This window comes from Gopherus flavomarginatus, chromosome 2 (genome assembly GCF_025201925.1).
Source record: "Gopherus flavomarginatus isolate rGopFla2 chromosome 2, rGopFla2.mat.asm, whole genome shotgun sequence".
NCBI classification, from domain to species: Eukaryota; Metazoa; Chordata; order Testudines; family Testudinidae; genus Gopherus; species Gopherus flavomarginatus.
In genome coordinates, this window is record NC_066618.1 from 135,340,681 (window position 1) to 135,355,821 (window position 15,141).

The 15,141-nt window shown below is 50.8% G+C and overlaps 2 protein-coding genes across 2 annotated transcripts in view; one reads left to right on the forward strand and one right to left on the reverse strand.

The window, feature by feature from the left end:
* Nucleotides 1–15,141, forward strand: part of CCT5 (chaperonin containing TCP1 subunit 5) — a 101,787-nt gene that overhangs the window by 51,409 nt on the left and 35,237 nt on the right. The gene's annotated exons all lie outside the window — the stretch shown is intronic.
* LOC127043577 (serine/threonine-protein kinase SBK2-like) lies at nucleotides 2,048–15,042 on the reverse strand. Its single transcript, XM_050937537.1, has 4 exons — nucleotides 14,931–15,042; nucleotides 4,323–4,497; nucleotides 3,704–3,906; nucleotides 2,048–3,304 (listed from the first exon to the last, which is right to left on the reverse strand). Exons 1-4 carry the CDS (start codon nucleotides 15,036–15,038, stop codon nucleotides 2,735–2,737), a joined length of 1,056 nt encoding a protein of 351 aa, XP_050793494.1. The 5' UTR covers nucleotides 15,039–15,042; the 3' UTR covers nucleotides 2,048–2,734.

Sequence of the window (15,141 nt, forward strand, 5' to 3'; positions counted from 1 at the left end):
GCTGCTAAAAATAAGCCTGTGCCGCTGCTAAGCTGTGCCTTCCTGGACTGTATCCTGGGCCGCCAGCTTGCAGCCGCCCCACTGCTGCAGCCACCCCCCCCCGGGGGGCTGTACCCTGGGCACACACCACTCTGCCCTCTGGAACTGCTCCCCCTCCCGATCAAAGAATCGGCATAGTGTAAGGTGCACCTATTAGAATCAGGTTCTTAGTCTAGATAACTTGCAATTTAACCTAGCTGTGGTTAAGTTAAGTTTAAAGAATTGTTTGTATTGTGCTCTGTAAGTTAGGTTTAAAAAAGAATTGTTGCATTGTGTTCTGTTACTTGCTAATTTGTGTAGTCTTGGTTAAGTTAGATCATAAATAAGATTTTGCTGTGTTCTGTATAATTGTGGTTAAATTTGTCTTCCCGCTACCCTAACCCCCCTCCGCCAAGCTTGCCCGTGTCTCCCCCTGAGCTCCCCAGTCACTCGTTGCAGTCTCTCTTCTGTTTAAACTTGCAACCTATCTGCTCTCTGTGTCTCCCTGAGTTTAAATCTCCCTCCACAGCACCTCTGCCTTTGGTCTCTGCTCCACCACAGTGCTCCTCTTCCCCCATCCCCCAACCTCATTCCTGTACCACTGCCTTTCTCTCTCTCTCTCTTTTAATCCCTTCCCCCACATGTTCACCCTGCTCCTACTGCTGCCAAACCTCAATTGTATTACTGAAGTCTAGCATAAAACCCCATTGGTTACCCTTTTTCTCTCTGACACACCTCACATTTTACATTTACACCACTGTGACACATTTTTACCTAGCGTTGTTGGTTATTGAACACATTTTACCCATAACTGTTAGTAGGTTATATGCTGCTGTGACACACCCTTTACATAGAAATTGTTAGCTACCTGTTACATTTATACTTCAGTGTTAATTGGTTACCAAACTGTATTGTACCCCACTGTATTGTACCCCACTGTTGAAACCCCCTATACTATTTACTAAAAGAAACCCCTCCCCAATTGTCTACCTTAACGAACCCCATACCCCTCACTATTGAATTTTCCCTGTTTTTGCATTTTCTTAATAAAGTTTATTTTGCACCCCACCAGTGCAGTAGTTGTCCCACAAGATCCTCTATCTGCTGGCAGGGTCAACAGCAAAGGGGAAGAAACAGTGATAGCACTGGGAGGGAATGCACTCCCTGTGGCTCCCATTGGAACAGTCCCCTTAGCCCTTTCCCAATGGCTGGAGAGGCTTTTCTAGGGGAAGCACCTGCCAGGCAATCTGTTTGGCTGATATTAACTGTCCATTTGGGAAGAGGAGCAGAGATGGGCTGGAGCGGCTGTGGTGGTTGTTGCTGGAGTCTGACCTTGGTACATTTAAGACAAAATGAAACAAACTGGCCCAGGATGGGTGAGAGAATTTTGTGTGTGTGACTGACTCTCGCTGGTAGGTCACTGCTGGAAATCCCAGACCCAGCTCATGCTCTGAGCAGCCACAGCCAGGCCTGGCAGACGTGTGCCAGCATGGGGCTATTTAAGGCCCTGCTTTAGCTGTCTCACTGCTCACAGTTTCCCAGCCCTGCTGCAAGGGCTCTTGGCAGCTGAGCTGGACACTTATTAGATAGAGACAGAGAGCGAGAGACAGGACACTACAGAACTACATCCCCAGCAGCCTCCCAAAACCAAGTCCCCAGCTACCCACTTCCAGTAAGACCTGGCACCCATTCCATGACAACCACATTCTAGCCCCTCAGCCAGGGCCGGCTCTAGCCATTTCGCCGCCCCAAGCATGGCGGCATGCCGCGGGGGGAGCTCTGCCTGCGGAGGCTCCACCAGAACCACGGGACCGGCGGACTCACCTCAAGGACGCCTGCGGGAGGTCCACCAGAGCTGCCTGCTGCCCTCCCGGCAACTGGCAGAGCGCCCCCCGTGGCATGCCGCCCTAAGCATGCGCTTGGCGCGCTGGGGCCTGGAGCTGGCCCTGCCCTCAGCCCCCCCAGTCCCTCCCCCCGCACACCTCCTTCCCACCCCCAATGCCCATCTACCACCTTCCTGCCAACCTGGAACCTATCCTCTAGCTACCTCCTTCCAACTTCTTGGCTCCCCGGCACCTGTCCCCCAGCTATTCCCTGGCACGCTGCAGTGGACCCTTGGCAGAGCCCCCAGCCAGGAAGGGAGCCCGTTGTAACCCGCTCTCACACACTATATGGGCCCCTGCTTGGAGATTTTATTACAAGTGAAAAAGAGCCACAGGTGGGAATTTATTGATGAATAAATCTCTATTTCTGTAATAATGCAGTGGCTGCGGAGCACAGAAACTGCTCCAGATGGATGTGCTCCCCACAGCAATGAGACTTGCCTTTATCAGGGTCGGGGTGTGGTAGCTGGGGGGTGGGGATTGGCTTCCATTGCTGAATCAGTGCCTCGGGGAGAACTGGTGCCTGGAGGGGATCAACACGTGGGCGGGGGGAAGTGGCACCAATTGGGGAATCAGCAGCCAGGGTGGATCTGTACCCAGCGGGATTGGTGTCTGCTGGGAAATCAGTGCCCAGGGATAACTGGCACCTGTGTGGGATTTGGCAGGAACTGGAGCTCAGTGCTTTGGAACATATCTTGCCATGGCTGTTATTTTGACAGCCCCTTTCAATGTATTCCTGTCCTGCTGGAGGCATGCTGTAGGGCCTTGGATACTGATCATCCTATAGACAGGCCCCACAGGGGGATGGCCTCCACTCCCCCAAAGGAGGTTGTCTAGGACCCCACAGCCTGCTCCTCACCATGCCAGTTCTCCACTCTCCAGGGGCAGTCGACGTAGTGCAGGGCCCCACTGACAGGGCTACGCTGGGCAGGATCCAGGACCAACAGGCTCCGCAGCATGCGAGTGGCCTCAGCCGTCAGGCGCCTCCAATGGCGTGGTAGGTCCTCATCCAGGCCTGACTCCTGCCACAGCATGAAGTCCTCAAAGAAGGGGTCAGCTGGCAGGCTTTGCTCCCAGGGGAAGTAGCCGGTCAGCAGGCAGAAGAGCATCACACCAAAGGCCCAGGCATCCAGGCTGGCATCAATGGGCAGGCCCTGGGCACTGGTGGCGTTGCTTAGCTCTGGAGCGGTGTAGGGGATCACCCCAGCCACCAGCTTGAGCCGGGTGCCCTTGGGCCGAGTGAGCCCAAAGTCGGTCAGCTTGATGCGCCGGCACTCAGGGTCGAAGAGCAGCACATTCTCGGGCTTGACGTCTCGATACACCAGCCCTCGGCTGTGGATGAACTCCAGGGCACTCACCAGCTGCTTGGCGCACTGCTTGGCAGCTGGCTCCGGGATCCCATCCTGGGCAATGACAGAGAGGAGATGTTGCAACCCACAGCACCAGGGCAGCCCCACCAGCCAAACGTGCACTAGCCAGCTTTGCATTCAGGAGAGACTCTAGCACTTCGAATGTTGGAGATGGAGGTTCTCTGAGTACAGTCATTCCCCACAACCTGGGGCTGGAGAGGAGATGGTGCACCTAATGGGGCAATGCCCATTCCCTGCCCCGGGCCCATTCCCTGCCCCCCTCAGCCAGCCAGTCCCACAAGCTGGGGCTGGATCAGAGCTGGAGCCCCCTAATGGGGAAAGCATCATCCTGACACCCCCTAAGCCAGCTAGTCTCCCACAGATTGGCCAGATGGGTGCTAGTGCCTCCTACAGGAGAAGGCCCCATATCTCATTCCCTTTCCTGGCACATACCCGTGGTTTGATGATGGAGATGAGGTCTCTGTGCAGCGCTGGCTCGTAGAGAAAGCCGTAGTGCTGGCTGGACTCAATGGCAATGCCAAACATACCGATAATGGCAGGGTGGGTGGCGAGGGATAGCGCCACGCAGTACTCATACAGGAAGGTGTGCAGCTTGGTGTGAGCTTTGGGCAGCAGCTTGAGAGCCATGGGGGTCCCTGAGGATGCGGGAGAGAGGTTAGACTCCCCTTGAAAAGCTGCTCACACCATGGCCAGACAGGCAGGGCATTGGGCAACTATGGGGCATGGAACCGTGGAACTCACTGCCACAGGGGATCTCCAGCCAGATCCTGCGGGCAGGTGTTCAGTGTAGGAGCTAGTTAAGAGGAATGGCCATTCTGAGAATGAGCCCAGCCAGCTGCACCCTGGGTGGGTAGAGTCTGACCTGGGGCAGCAGGGGGTGGGTGATACCAGACTAGATGGACCCATTTGGTCTGATCTGGAGCAGTGAGAGGGAGAGATTCCAGGTTAGATGGGACCATTGGCCTGACCCAGGGCAGTAGGAGAGGAGCTGAGGGTCGGAGAGAGCAGAGGTGGGGTGGGGTGTAGGTCCAAGGTGAGGGCAGCTCCTTACCTCTCTGCCTGTGTGTCACCAGCACCACATGGCCATACTTGCCCCTGCCCAGCTCCCGGATGACCTGGTAGTGCTCAGCCACCTCGGTGCGCACCAGGCTCTGGGCCGTGATTTCCAGCATTTCGTCCGACACCGCCAATGCTGCTGCTCCTGGGCACTGGGCCATTACTGAGTCCTGCAGAGACACCACAGGCTGAGCCGCGGCAGCTCTCACTGGACAGAGAGAGCCAGACCTGGCACCTTATACACCACTCCATCCCTAGATGCTCTACTTGAGCCTGGGGCCTGCAGGGAGTGGTGCCTAGCCCGGCACCCAGGTGATGGTGCCCTGGCTTCTCAGCAGTCTTCTGCACTGCAGGCACAAAGTGACAGGCGAGGGGAGAACTGGCTTGGTGACCTGATCCCCCTTTGTTTGTCCTGGGCGAGGGGCTGGTTAGCACTGGGTGGAATGGGCACTGTCCAGAGGGAACCCAGCTGAGACTCCTGTTCATCTCATACAGGCCAAGGAGATGTTGCTTCCGGTGGGAGGAGGGACTGCTGCCAGGAACAACCCTCCCAAGTCTCCCCAACCCAGCTCTGTGAGAGGAGGGCAGGATCAGTCAAGGTACCATCACCACTGCACATGGCAAGAGGCTTAAATGTGCCAGCCTCATTCTCCATCCCAGGTGTGGGGTCCCTCTGGCTCAGAATAAGGCTTGGAGCTGAGTTAGAGCCCTTCCAGCAGCCCTTCTAGCTGCTTCTGGAGAGACCAGACCCCACCTAATGGGGGAGCGGACAGATTACCCATGGACAGGTCGCTCACTGTGTTCTGTGTTCGGAAGCCACCAAACCCCCCCAGAGCCGCAGTGTGTAGATGTGGCTAGGCCTTGCATGCTGTGTATAGTATTTGGGGAAAATCTCCCAAACCTTGCCCATGTGGATCCTTCCTATTGCAGATGCTGTGTAAGAGCCAAAGGCACAGCAGCCCTATGCAGTGCCTCTCATGTGCGGCCAGCCCGTGCACTGCAGGGATCCTGCCAGAGGCTGAGTGGGTAAAGGGATGAGGCCTGACCCCTCAGCACACCTGAGAGATCTGTAAAGCCTGGCACTGCACAGCCTCCGGCTGTGAGGAATGGTCACCTGCCCTGACATGGCTCCTGAGGCGTCCGCACTTGGATCCAGGGACTGCTCTCTTTCTGCTCAGGACACACTTAGGGGTGCCTGGGACTAGTGCTGGGGGAAAAAGTGATTTTTTTTGGGTTCATTGACAATTTCAAGCTCAAAAATCTAAACATTTACATTTGTGCAGTTTTTTTTTCCAAAACAAAACTCTGAAACTGACGAATTCTCAAAATCTTTCAATGTTGCTGAAAAAATTTTTGGTACAAAAATGTCCCCCAGCTCTCCTGGGGATTCTGGCTGGGAGTGGCAGCACCAAACATTCCTTGGCAGCCAGCCCCATTTGCGCACTGAACAGAGCACCCTCCTGCCCAGCTGAGAAGGTTGTGGCACCACCCTGACCTGCAGCTCCACACTCGTCCCTCCCTGTCAGCTGTGCCATTCAGGGTCCCTGGTGCCTCCAGACTTGGAGTGGGCACAGCCCTCTCAGAAGCACTGCACTTTCCTTCTGACTCTGACCCCTGGAGCCTGGGCATCTCAGACCCATTTTACAGGGAGTGGCGGGGAGCAATAACCAACTCATGAGACCCTCCCACGCCCAGAGACCAGGAATTGATCCCTTCTGATTGGGGGTGCCCTCACCTGGTACTGCTTAGCCCCGGCCAGGTCCTACTGGGGGGCCCTGGTGGTAACACTGAGCAGCGCAGGTTCCAGAGAGCTATAGAGTCTGTCCATGTCCAGCAGCCTCTTTTTAGTTATGGCAGCTAAGCTCTGGTTCTGCTCTACCCTAGGACCCTACAGCATCTATCTGTCCCATGCTGTCACCCTGAGCTTCACTGGTTTCTGCCAGCCTGATGCCAGCAGCCAGGGCAAACCACACTGGGTGGATGGAGTCATTCTGGATTTACAGTGGTGGGAATCAGGGCAGAGCCCAGCCCCTCGAGTCCATTGTACCCAAACTCTCAACTGATTATTTCTGACTCGTGTGATCTGAAGTTTGGATGTCATTGTATAGTGATTAGATGCCCTTCACCAATCTATCATCTAATCTATCCTGTTTCAAATGACATCAGAGGGTTAGCTGACGCAACTCACTCTCACGCCAAGTTTTTCAGAGAGCTGGACACACAGTTGGTTCTGGGCACATTGGGTATAGAGCTCTGTGCGACTCTACCCCCTTTCTTCCTCTCCTGCTCCAAGTCCTCTCTCAGGAACTGGTGCAGTGCCATGGGGCCCGAGTCTGCCGTATGCTGTTTGTGGCAATTGTCTCAAGGCTCTGCTTTCCTGCCAGGCCCCTGGCTCTGCTCCTGCTCTGCCCTGGGATTTCAGTGCTTCTAAGCTGCTCATTCACGGTGCTCTGGGGGCAGGATCCAATTCCTCTGCCCCCCCACAACCTGGCCCAGTGCAGCCTCTGGTCTCTATAATGACCCCCCCCCCCAGTCACAGCACCTCAGTGGGCAAAGATCCTGAGCCAGCACCACAGACCATCTTCTATAGCTCAAGCTAACAAGGTCCCAGCCTTAGGTAGCAGCACTAGTCCCCTGGCTGGACTGTGGTACACACTGGACTGGTAGATCAGAGCACCTTGCCCCAAGTGTCTAAGCCAGACACAAGAGATCAGAGCCCCACGGCCTGAAAAACTCTGACTCTATTGAGTGAGGGGCAGCATGCTGCTATACAGGCAGGTGCAGCATTGGGAGAATGAGCAAGAATAACAGGTCTGTAGCCTTTTCCCTTGGGTTTACAGTGCTTCATCTAAATCAGAAGCCAAAGCTTGTGCCTCCTCCATGCTCCCCACACCCTCTGCTGTTGCTAAATTACACCAGAGCTCTGGAATCTAGTGATTTAGCCATGAAATTGCTAGAGCTGGGGAAAGCTCTAAGGGCCAGATTTGCGCAAGAGCTCAGGGCCAGATGTGATGGGGCTCAGCATACCCAGCTGGGGCTAGCTTCTCAGTGAGCACAGCTAAGAGCATCTCTGGAAACCTGCCCCCAGTCAGGGGTGCAAAAAAATTACACCCTTCCTACCCCCCCGATTTACCCAGAATTGAGAGAAGCAGCCAGGACCCCCAGAACCCACCAAATCCTGTCGTATGGGCTGAGGCTCAGCATTGCTTGCTCTCAGGATCAGCTGCAGCCCCTGCCCAGGTGAGGAGTCCTCACTGATAGGTATGAGCCCATTGGTGAGGATGGGCACAGGGGCTGGGTTCAGAGTGTAGGAATTAAAATGATTATGATCATCTCAGGAAAAGGGATCCACCAGGGAACATGGCACTGTCACTGGGGAGACTCAAGCCTGTGTGCACGGGAATGTCTTTACTGAAGGAAGTTCAGGTTACACACACACCTTAAGGGTTTGTGGGATTGGGCCCTTACTGCCTCAGGAACAGGGCCTGCAGCATCAGGCCTGTAGCTTGCCCAGCCTCTACCAGAGCAGTTCTCCTCCTGAGTTGCTGGGCCTGCCTCTGGCGGTTCTCCTGTCATCCGCTCTAGAGGGGCAGCACCACTCTTGCCTGGGGTCACAGGGTTAGGGTTTAGCCTAGTGCTCTTTGTCTTGGTGAGGGGTGAGTAGAACCAGAGCCGGGTTGCAGCTGGCGGCCTCCCAACGTGGCTCTGTGCACTCTGATGTGGGTCTGTACCAGGCGCTGAGCAGGTAACACTGTTACCCTCTGTGGCACCTGCCACGCCAGCAAGCACAAGCTGCAATTTGTAGAGCACATGGTGCAATGACTAGAGCTGAGGATGAAGATCCCAGAGCCCTAGCCAGGGCTTATCTCCCTTCAGCTGAGCTGGAATTGGGGAAAGGCTGGATCCTTTATGAATCCATCCCTTCTCCCCATTCCCCCTCTGGGCTGTATCCCAACCCCCCTGGAGACACTGCTGCCCGTTGTCAGCACAGGAGACCCTCCTCCCCCTGAATATTCTCCAATTTACAGCAGCACATGCTGCATGGAGCCCTGAGCTGCTGGGATTGACAATGAGGACCTGACCCTACAGCAGGACCCTACCGATTTGCCTGCTGATCCTTACATGCAGGCCTTTTGGTGGGGGCAGGTGAAAGCTGATTGCTTGGGCAGCACAGCCTGAGCCCGCATCACTGCAGCCACCCCTCAGAGTCCAGCTAAGTTTACCCACCCACTGTGCTGTGGGGAGGAATTCTTCCCCAAACACCATCCTGGAGAAGCACTATGTCACCCATATCCCTGGTGCACCCACCTCCCACACAAAAGATGGCACTGTCCCTCTGCTTCTCCCTGCCCTGTGCATGCCTCTGTCTGCTTTCCCCATAGCCTGGCAGGTCACTTGCCCTTTCCTGCTCATACACTGCATCGCTCTCTTTTCAGCTGATCACTAGCGATGCTATTATTATCGATAATACAGCTAATGCTTACATGGAAGGCTGTGTGATTAGAGCACAAGGGCTGGGAGTTAGGGCTCCTATCCCCAGCTTTGGGAGAGGAGTGTGATCTAGTGGGTTAGAACAGGGTCATAGGGAGCCACACTCCTGAGATCTAGCCCACCTCTCTTCCTTGGGCAGGTTAGGGGTTGAGGTAGTACATGAGGATGGGAGACGGTCTGGCTGTGTTGTCCTTGGAACTGTATTAAATGCAATAACTGCATATGCTGATGCACCTGATAGACAGCTGCAACTCAGCTCCTTCCTGAACAAAAAATAGGCGCTATACCTATTGGGTTTCGGACGAACGATTATTATTGGTTACCGTTAGTTACTGTAGGTCCTGAGTACATCTCACACTCCATGCACCTACAGATCTGTCCAACTCTAACTTGTTTGGAGAGCAGTACCAGGTTTACAGTGACACCAATAGCACCGTTGTGCTAGGCCCACACACTGAAGGGGCCATTATGGTTGCCAAGCAGGAGCACCAAAAGCTCCCTAGAAGTGGGGGGACCACCCATGCCCAGACTGTGGCCCCATCCCCCTGCTCCACCCCCACTTTGCCCTGAGGCCCTGCCCCTGCTTGGCCCCTTCCCCCCAACGCCCTGGCCATTGCTCTCTCCGCCCCCCCCCCCCCCCCGGTTGCTCACCCTTACTGCAGGAAAAAAGTGGGAGGGCTAAAAATGAGGGGACATGGCCCCCTGCCCCACCTCCATTCTAGTGCCCCTCTTGCCAAGTGTCTGGTTTTCGCCAGGAAAGTCCAGTTAAAAAGCAGACCTGGCAATGTCTGGTCAGTACTGCTGACCAGACACTAAAAATCTGACTACAGGAGTAACTGCAATCAGCCTCCCCGCCAGGAGGGCATGAAAAGCAGTTGCTGTTGCCTGAAGTAGCTGCAGCTCAGCTGGAGAAAGAGAGAACTGGCTCCTGAAGACCCAGCTCCAGTAGAGAGAGGTAGGTACAGGTTCCACACAACCCAGGAGTGGATCTTGTCCACTCCCCTCCTGTTCCATTGTGCTTGTCCCCAGCCCCTGTCTTGCTCCGGGGACCGACCTCCCCTCCTGTCTTTTACAATCATTCACCAGGGGGGCCCACACATTTGGCGCCGGGCCCATCTGGAGAGCACTAGCTGGTGCAGCAGTGGTTGGGAAGAAGCCAAGGTCACTCCAGGAAAATCCCCTATTCTTAGAAAATGCTCCTGAGAATCTGTGCATAGGAGAGAGGCCATGGAGATACAAAGTCTCAGCCAGTACCGTCATCCCACAGTTATCGCCAGAAGAATCTACTCCTGGGTAGTGTGATGGGGCAAGGCCAGATGGCTACAGTAAAGTACTGAGAAACAGGTATGTTAGCCCCAGGCTAAACAAATCCCTAGTACCCTGGTAATTCGAGGAGCAGTGGGCGTTGTCCGGGGTTCTCTGCTCGGTGTCCCCATCGGGTTCCCTTCCTTTAGCCCTATGACTTCACTCCCGATCCTGTTTTTTTCATTAGTTGTCCCCCGTAATTATTTGGTGTCCCAGACCTGTGGGTCCTCCCCTTAGGCTGGGGGGAGGCCCTTTAGAAGTGGGCGGGCTTCGCCCGCCCACCCCCGCTGGATGCCAATAGGACCCTGGTAACCAAATGGCAGTTGCTCCAGGTTAATCAAGGCACCTGGGGCCAATTAAGATCTTTCTAGAAAGCAGTAGAGCTAGCTACTTTAATTAGAACACCTGCAGCCAATCAAGGCAGGCTAATCAAGGTACCTGGGTTTAAAAAGAGGGTGGGCCTGGGTTTGGGTTCCTCCCAACTCCTGATCAGACACAGGAGGAGCTGACCCAGACTGTGGGTTCCACAAGAGGGGAAGATCACTGAGGTGAACAAATCTGCCAATAAGTGCAGGACCCACTAAGGTAGAGGAGGAACTTTGTCACGGTAGGCAACATTGTCATTGTGCTTTTACTAGGCTGATTGGCACATGAGTGTCAAAAAGGGGGCACTCCATGCATTCCAGAAGCCAAAGTTAGAGCCATGTAATGATCTCACTGAGACAGAATTATGTAACCATACATTCACAGAGCCATAGATTTTTAAAGCCAGAAGGATCCATGTAGTCTAACCTCCTATGTATCATAGGCCATAGAATTTCACACTTTCATACAGTTACCTGTGTATCAAGCTCTATAACTTGTCTCCCTAAAACATATCTTCCAGGGAGAGAAGGTGAGTGAGGTAATATCTTCTATTGGACCAACTTCTGAGACACAAGTTTTCGAGGCACAAAAAAATCTTCTTCAGGTCTGGGAAAGGTACTCTGTCTAGCTCTACACTTAAAATGCTACAGCTGCAGCACTGCAGCCACACCACTGTAGTGTTTCAGTATAGATACTACCTATGCCAATGGGAGGGGTTCTCCCATCAACATAAGTAGTCCACCTCCCCAAGAGGTGGTAGCTAGGTCAAAGGATGAATTTTTCTGTCAGCCTAGTGTGGTCTCCAACGAAAGTTAGGTTGGTTTAACTACACTGCCATGGGGTGTGGCTTTTCACCACTGTGCAACATAGTTAAGACAACCTAATGTTATGGTGTAGACCAGGCCTCAAAGTGTTACAGCTATATACAAAGTGGAACAAATTGTTTAGCATAAGTAGTTAACACATATTCTAAGGGCCCATTCAAGATGAAGGGGCCCAATAAACACTCCTGCAGTCATATGACAAAAAAGGGGAGGGGCATAAATCCAGTGTTGTAATGAGCCATAAATCCAGTGTCTTTATTAAAACCATGATTTTTAGTGTCTAACAAAGTCATGAATTTAAGTTCCCAGGCTCATCTTGTGAAGGTGTTGTGCAGGTTTCCTTTAAGGATGACGACCAAGAGATCAGATATGGAGTGATCCTTTTGTGAAAAGTGTTCACCCACAGGTGATATGGTGTGTTTGCCTTTTATCATCCAGAAATGTGTACAGTCTTAATCTAAAGACTTCAAGAGATGGACGATTCACCACTTCCCTTTTTATATTCAGTTCAACAGTGAATCACCCTTACTGTTAAAAATCTGTCTTATTTCCAGTTTGAATTTGTCTGGCTTCAGCTTCCAGGAGCTGGTTCTTGTGATGTCTTTCTATGCTAGATTAACAAGTCCTTTAGTATCCTATATTTTTTCTCCATGGAGGTGTTTGTACACTGTAATCAACTCACTTCTTGGTCTTCCTTTTGATAAATTAAACAGATTGGGCTCTTTAAGTCTTTCATTCGAAGGGCTTGTCTACACTTAAAACAGTACAGCAGCACAGCTGTGCCACTGCAGCTGCACAGCTGTAGACACTACCAAAGCTGACAGGATGGGTTCCTCCATTAGCATATATAATCCACCTCCCTGAGAAGTAACAGCTACGTTGAGAGAAGATTTCTTCCACTGACCTAGCACTGTCTATATAGGGACTTAAGTCAGCTTAACAATGCCACTCAGCGATGTGGATTTTTTCAGACCAATGTAGTTAAACCAATCTAATTTTCTAGTGTAGAGGAGGCCGAAGGCATCTCCTCCAATCCACAGATAATTTTTTGTGGCTTTTTTACCCTCTCCAGTTTTTCAACATCCTAATTAAAGTGTTGAAACCAGAACTGGTTGCAGTATTCCTGTATTGGTCTCATCAATGCCAGATACAGATCACCTGCCTATTCCTACACCCTACTGCCTTATATATACATCCAAGGATTTCATTAGCCCTTTCTCCCACAACATTGCATTGGGAGCTCATGCTAGATTACTTGTCCATTATGATCCCCTAAGTCATTTTAAGAGTCACTTAAGTATGCTTTTCAGGATACACTCCCCAATTCTGTAGACATGGCCTGCATTCCTTGTTCCTAGGGATATAACTTTGCATTTGGCTGTATTAAAATGCAGCTGAGTGAATAATTGATGTTGGGGTTCAGGAGCCAAACTATAACAATCTAAAAAATAATTATCTGTTCAGTTTGAAACAAAACTGAGGGGGTTTTGGTTTTTCCCATCAAAACAAAAAAAAAAAGGGAGGGGGTCAGTTTTGTTTGAACCAAACAGTTCTTTTGACTCCAAATTTTTTTTCCATTTTTTCATTTTGTTATGGATCATTTTTAGATGTTTCACCCTTTTTGGTGTTTTGTTTTTTAAATAGCTAAAGTTAAAACAAAACACTGTTTCAAAATGAAACATTTTCTTTTCTGGCCAAAACTACTCACCAACTTCAACCTAAATTCACAACTAGTTTTGATGCCCCCAAAATGCATTTTTTGTGGTGACTGTACCACTCACCAAAATTGTTTTGTCCAACTCTATATTTAAAAACATTTTGTTTGAATTGGCCCAATTTATCAAGTGATCCAGACTGCGCTGTATCGCTGCCCTACACTTGTCTTTATCACTCTGTCAATGCTTGTATCACTCACGAATTTTATTAGCAGTGATTTTATATTTACCTCCAGATCATTGATAAAAATATTAAATAGTGTCGGGCCTAGTACCAATTTCTGTGGGACCCTACTAAAACACCCCCATTACATGATGGTTCCCCACTGATAACTATTCATACAAATTCAACATGACATTGATACAAATTCAATATGGCACACATTAAATGGATTAAAAACTGGCTAACTGATATGTCTCAAAAAGTAATACTAAAGGAGGAGTCATTATTGAGAGGGTCATTTGCAGTGAGATCCTGTAAGGATCAGTTCTTGACTCTACGCTATTAATATTTTTATCAGTGACCTGCAAGCAAACTTCAAAGTATTACTGATAAAGATTGCAGATGACACAAAGATTGGGGGAGTGGTAAATGAAAAGACAGGTCACTGATACAGAGCTATCTGAATTGCTTGGTAAGCTGGGTACAAGCAAACAGTAAGTGTTTCGATATGGCCAGATGTAAAGTCATACATCTAGGAATGAAGAATGTAGGCTATACTTACAGGATGGGCAACTCCATCCTGGGAAACAGTGACTCTGAAAACAACTTAGGGATCATGTGGATAAACAACTAAACATGAGTTTCCAGTGCAACACTGTGCCCTAAGGGCTAATTAAGTCCTTGGCTGTGTAAACAAGGGAATCTAGAGCAGACTAGAGAGGTTATATTACTTCTGTGTTTGGCACAGGTCTGACCGCTACTGGGCTACCATTTCCAGTTCTGGTGTCCACAGTTCAAGAAGTATGTTGATATACTGGAGAGGGCTCAGAAAAGTTCGACGATAATAAAAGGATTAGAATACCTGCCTTACAGTGATATACTTAAAGAACTCAGTCTATTCAGTTTATCAAAGAGAAAGTTAGCAGTGACTTGATTATAGGCTGTAAGTACCCATATGGGGAACTATTTGATAATGAGTTCTTCCCTTTAGCTGACAAAGGCATAAAACGATCCAATGACTGGAAGCTGAAGCTAGACAAATTCAGACTCAAAAGAAGGTGTACTTCTTTTAACAGTGAGGGTAGTTAACCACTGTAACAATTTAACAAGGGTCATGGTGGATTCTCCAACACTAGCAATTTTAAAATCAAGATTGAAAGATTTTTTCAAAGATATGCTCTAGTTCAAACAGGAACTAATTCAGGGAAGTTCTAGAGGGAATCAGACTAGATGATCACAGTGGTCTCTTCTGGCCTAATAATCTATCTTCGGCTTTTTGAAATCAGTCAGCAAACCATTCTTACTCTCCCTGGGCAGAACCATGTAATAATCTCACTGGGACAAAGCTGTGTAACATTTTCACCCAGACCGAGCCGTATAACAATCTCACCAGACAAAACTACGTAACAATCTTACCGGATAAAACCATCTAACGATCTCTCCAGGATAGAACTGTTTAACAATTTCACCAGGACAGAGCTGTTAAATTATCTCACCAGACAGAACTGCATAATGATCTCACCGGATAAAGCCATGTAACAATCTCACCATTGATCAGATGGCACTGATTGCCAGATGTCTGGAACTTCTGGGCTCCATGTTGTGCAGTGCATTATCCCTGCTTTCTGGCTCTGGTTTTGGGGATACCTAGTCATGCCTCTTTGTGTGCCTATCCTTTGTCTTTGACAGTGACTGGACTGCATGACCCCCCACTCCCCTGCCTGCCCCAAGCCTCTCACCTTCTCCAGCAGCACAGTATTGACTGCTGCAGGCTGTCCTGCTTCTCCTGTTTCTGCTGCAGGGCTCAGTTCAGTCTGTGCTGCGCAGCTGGAGGGGCTGTCAGACATTACAGGGCTAAGCGTGACGCTCCGCCCTCTCCCCATATTTCTGGCCCTGGAGGACTTGCTACTTCTGCTCTGAAGGTGACAGCAGAGGGGAGGTGTCTCATGT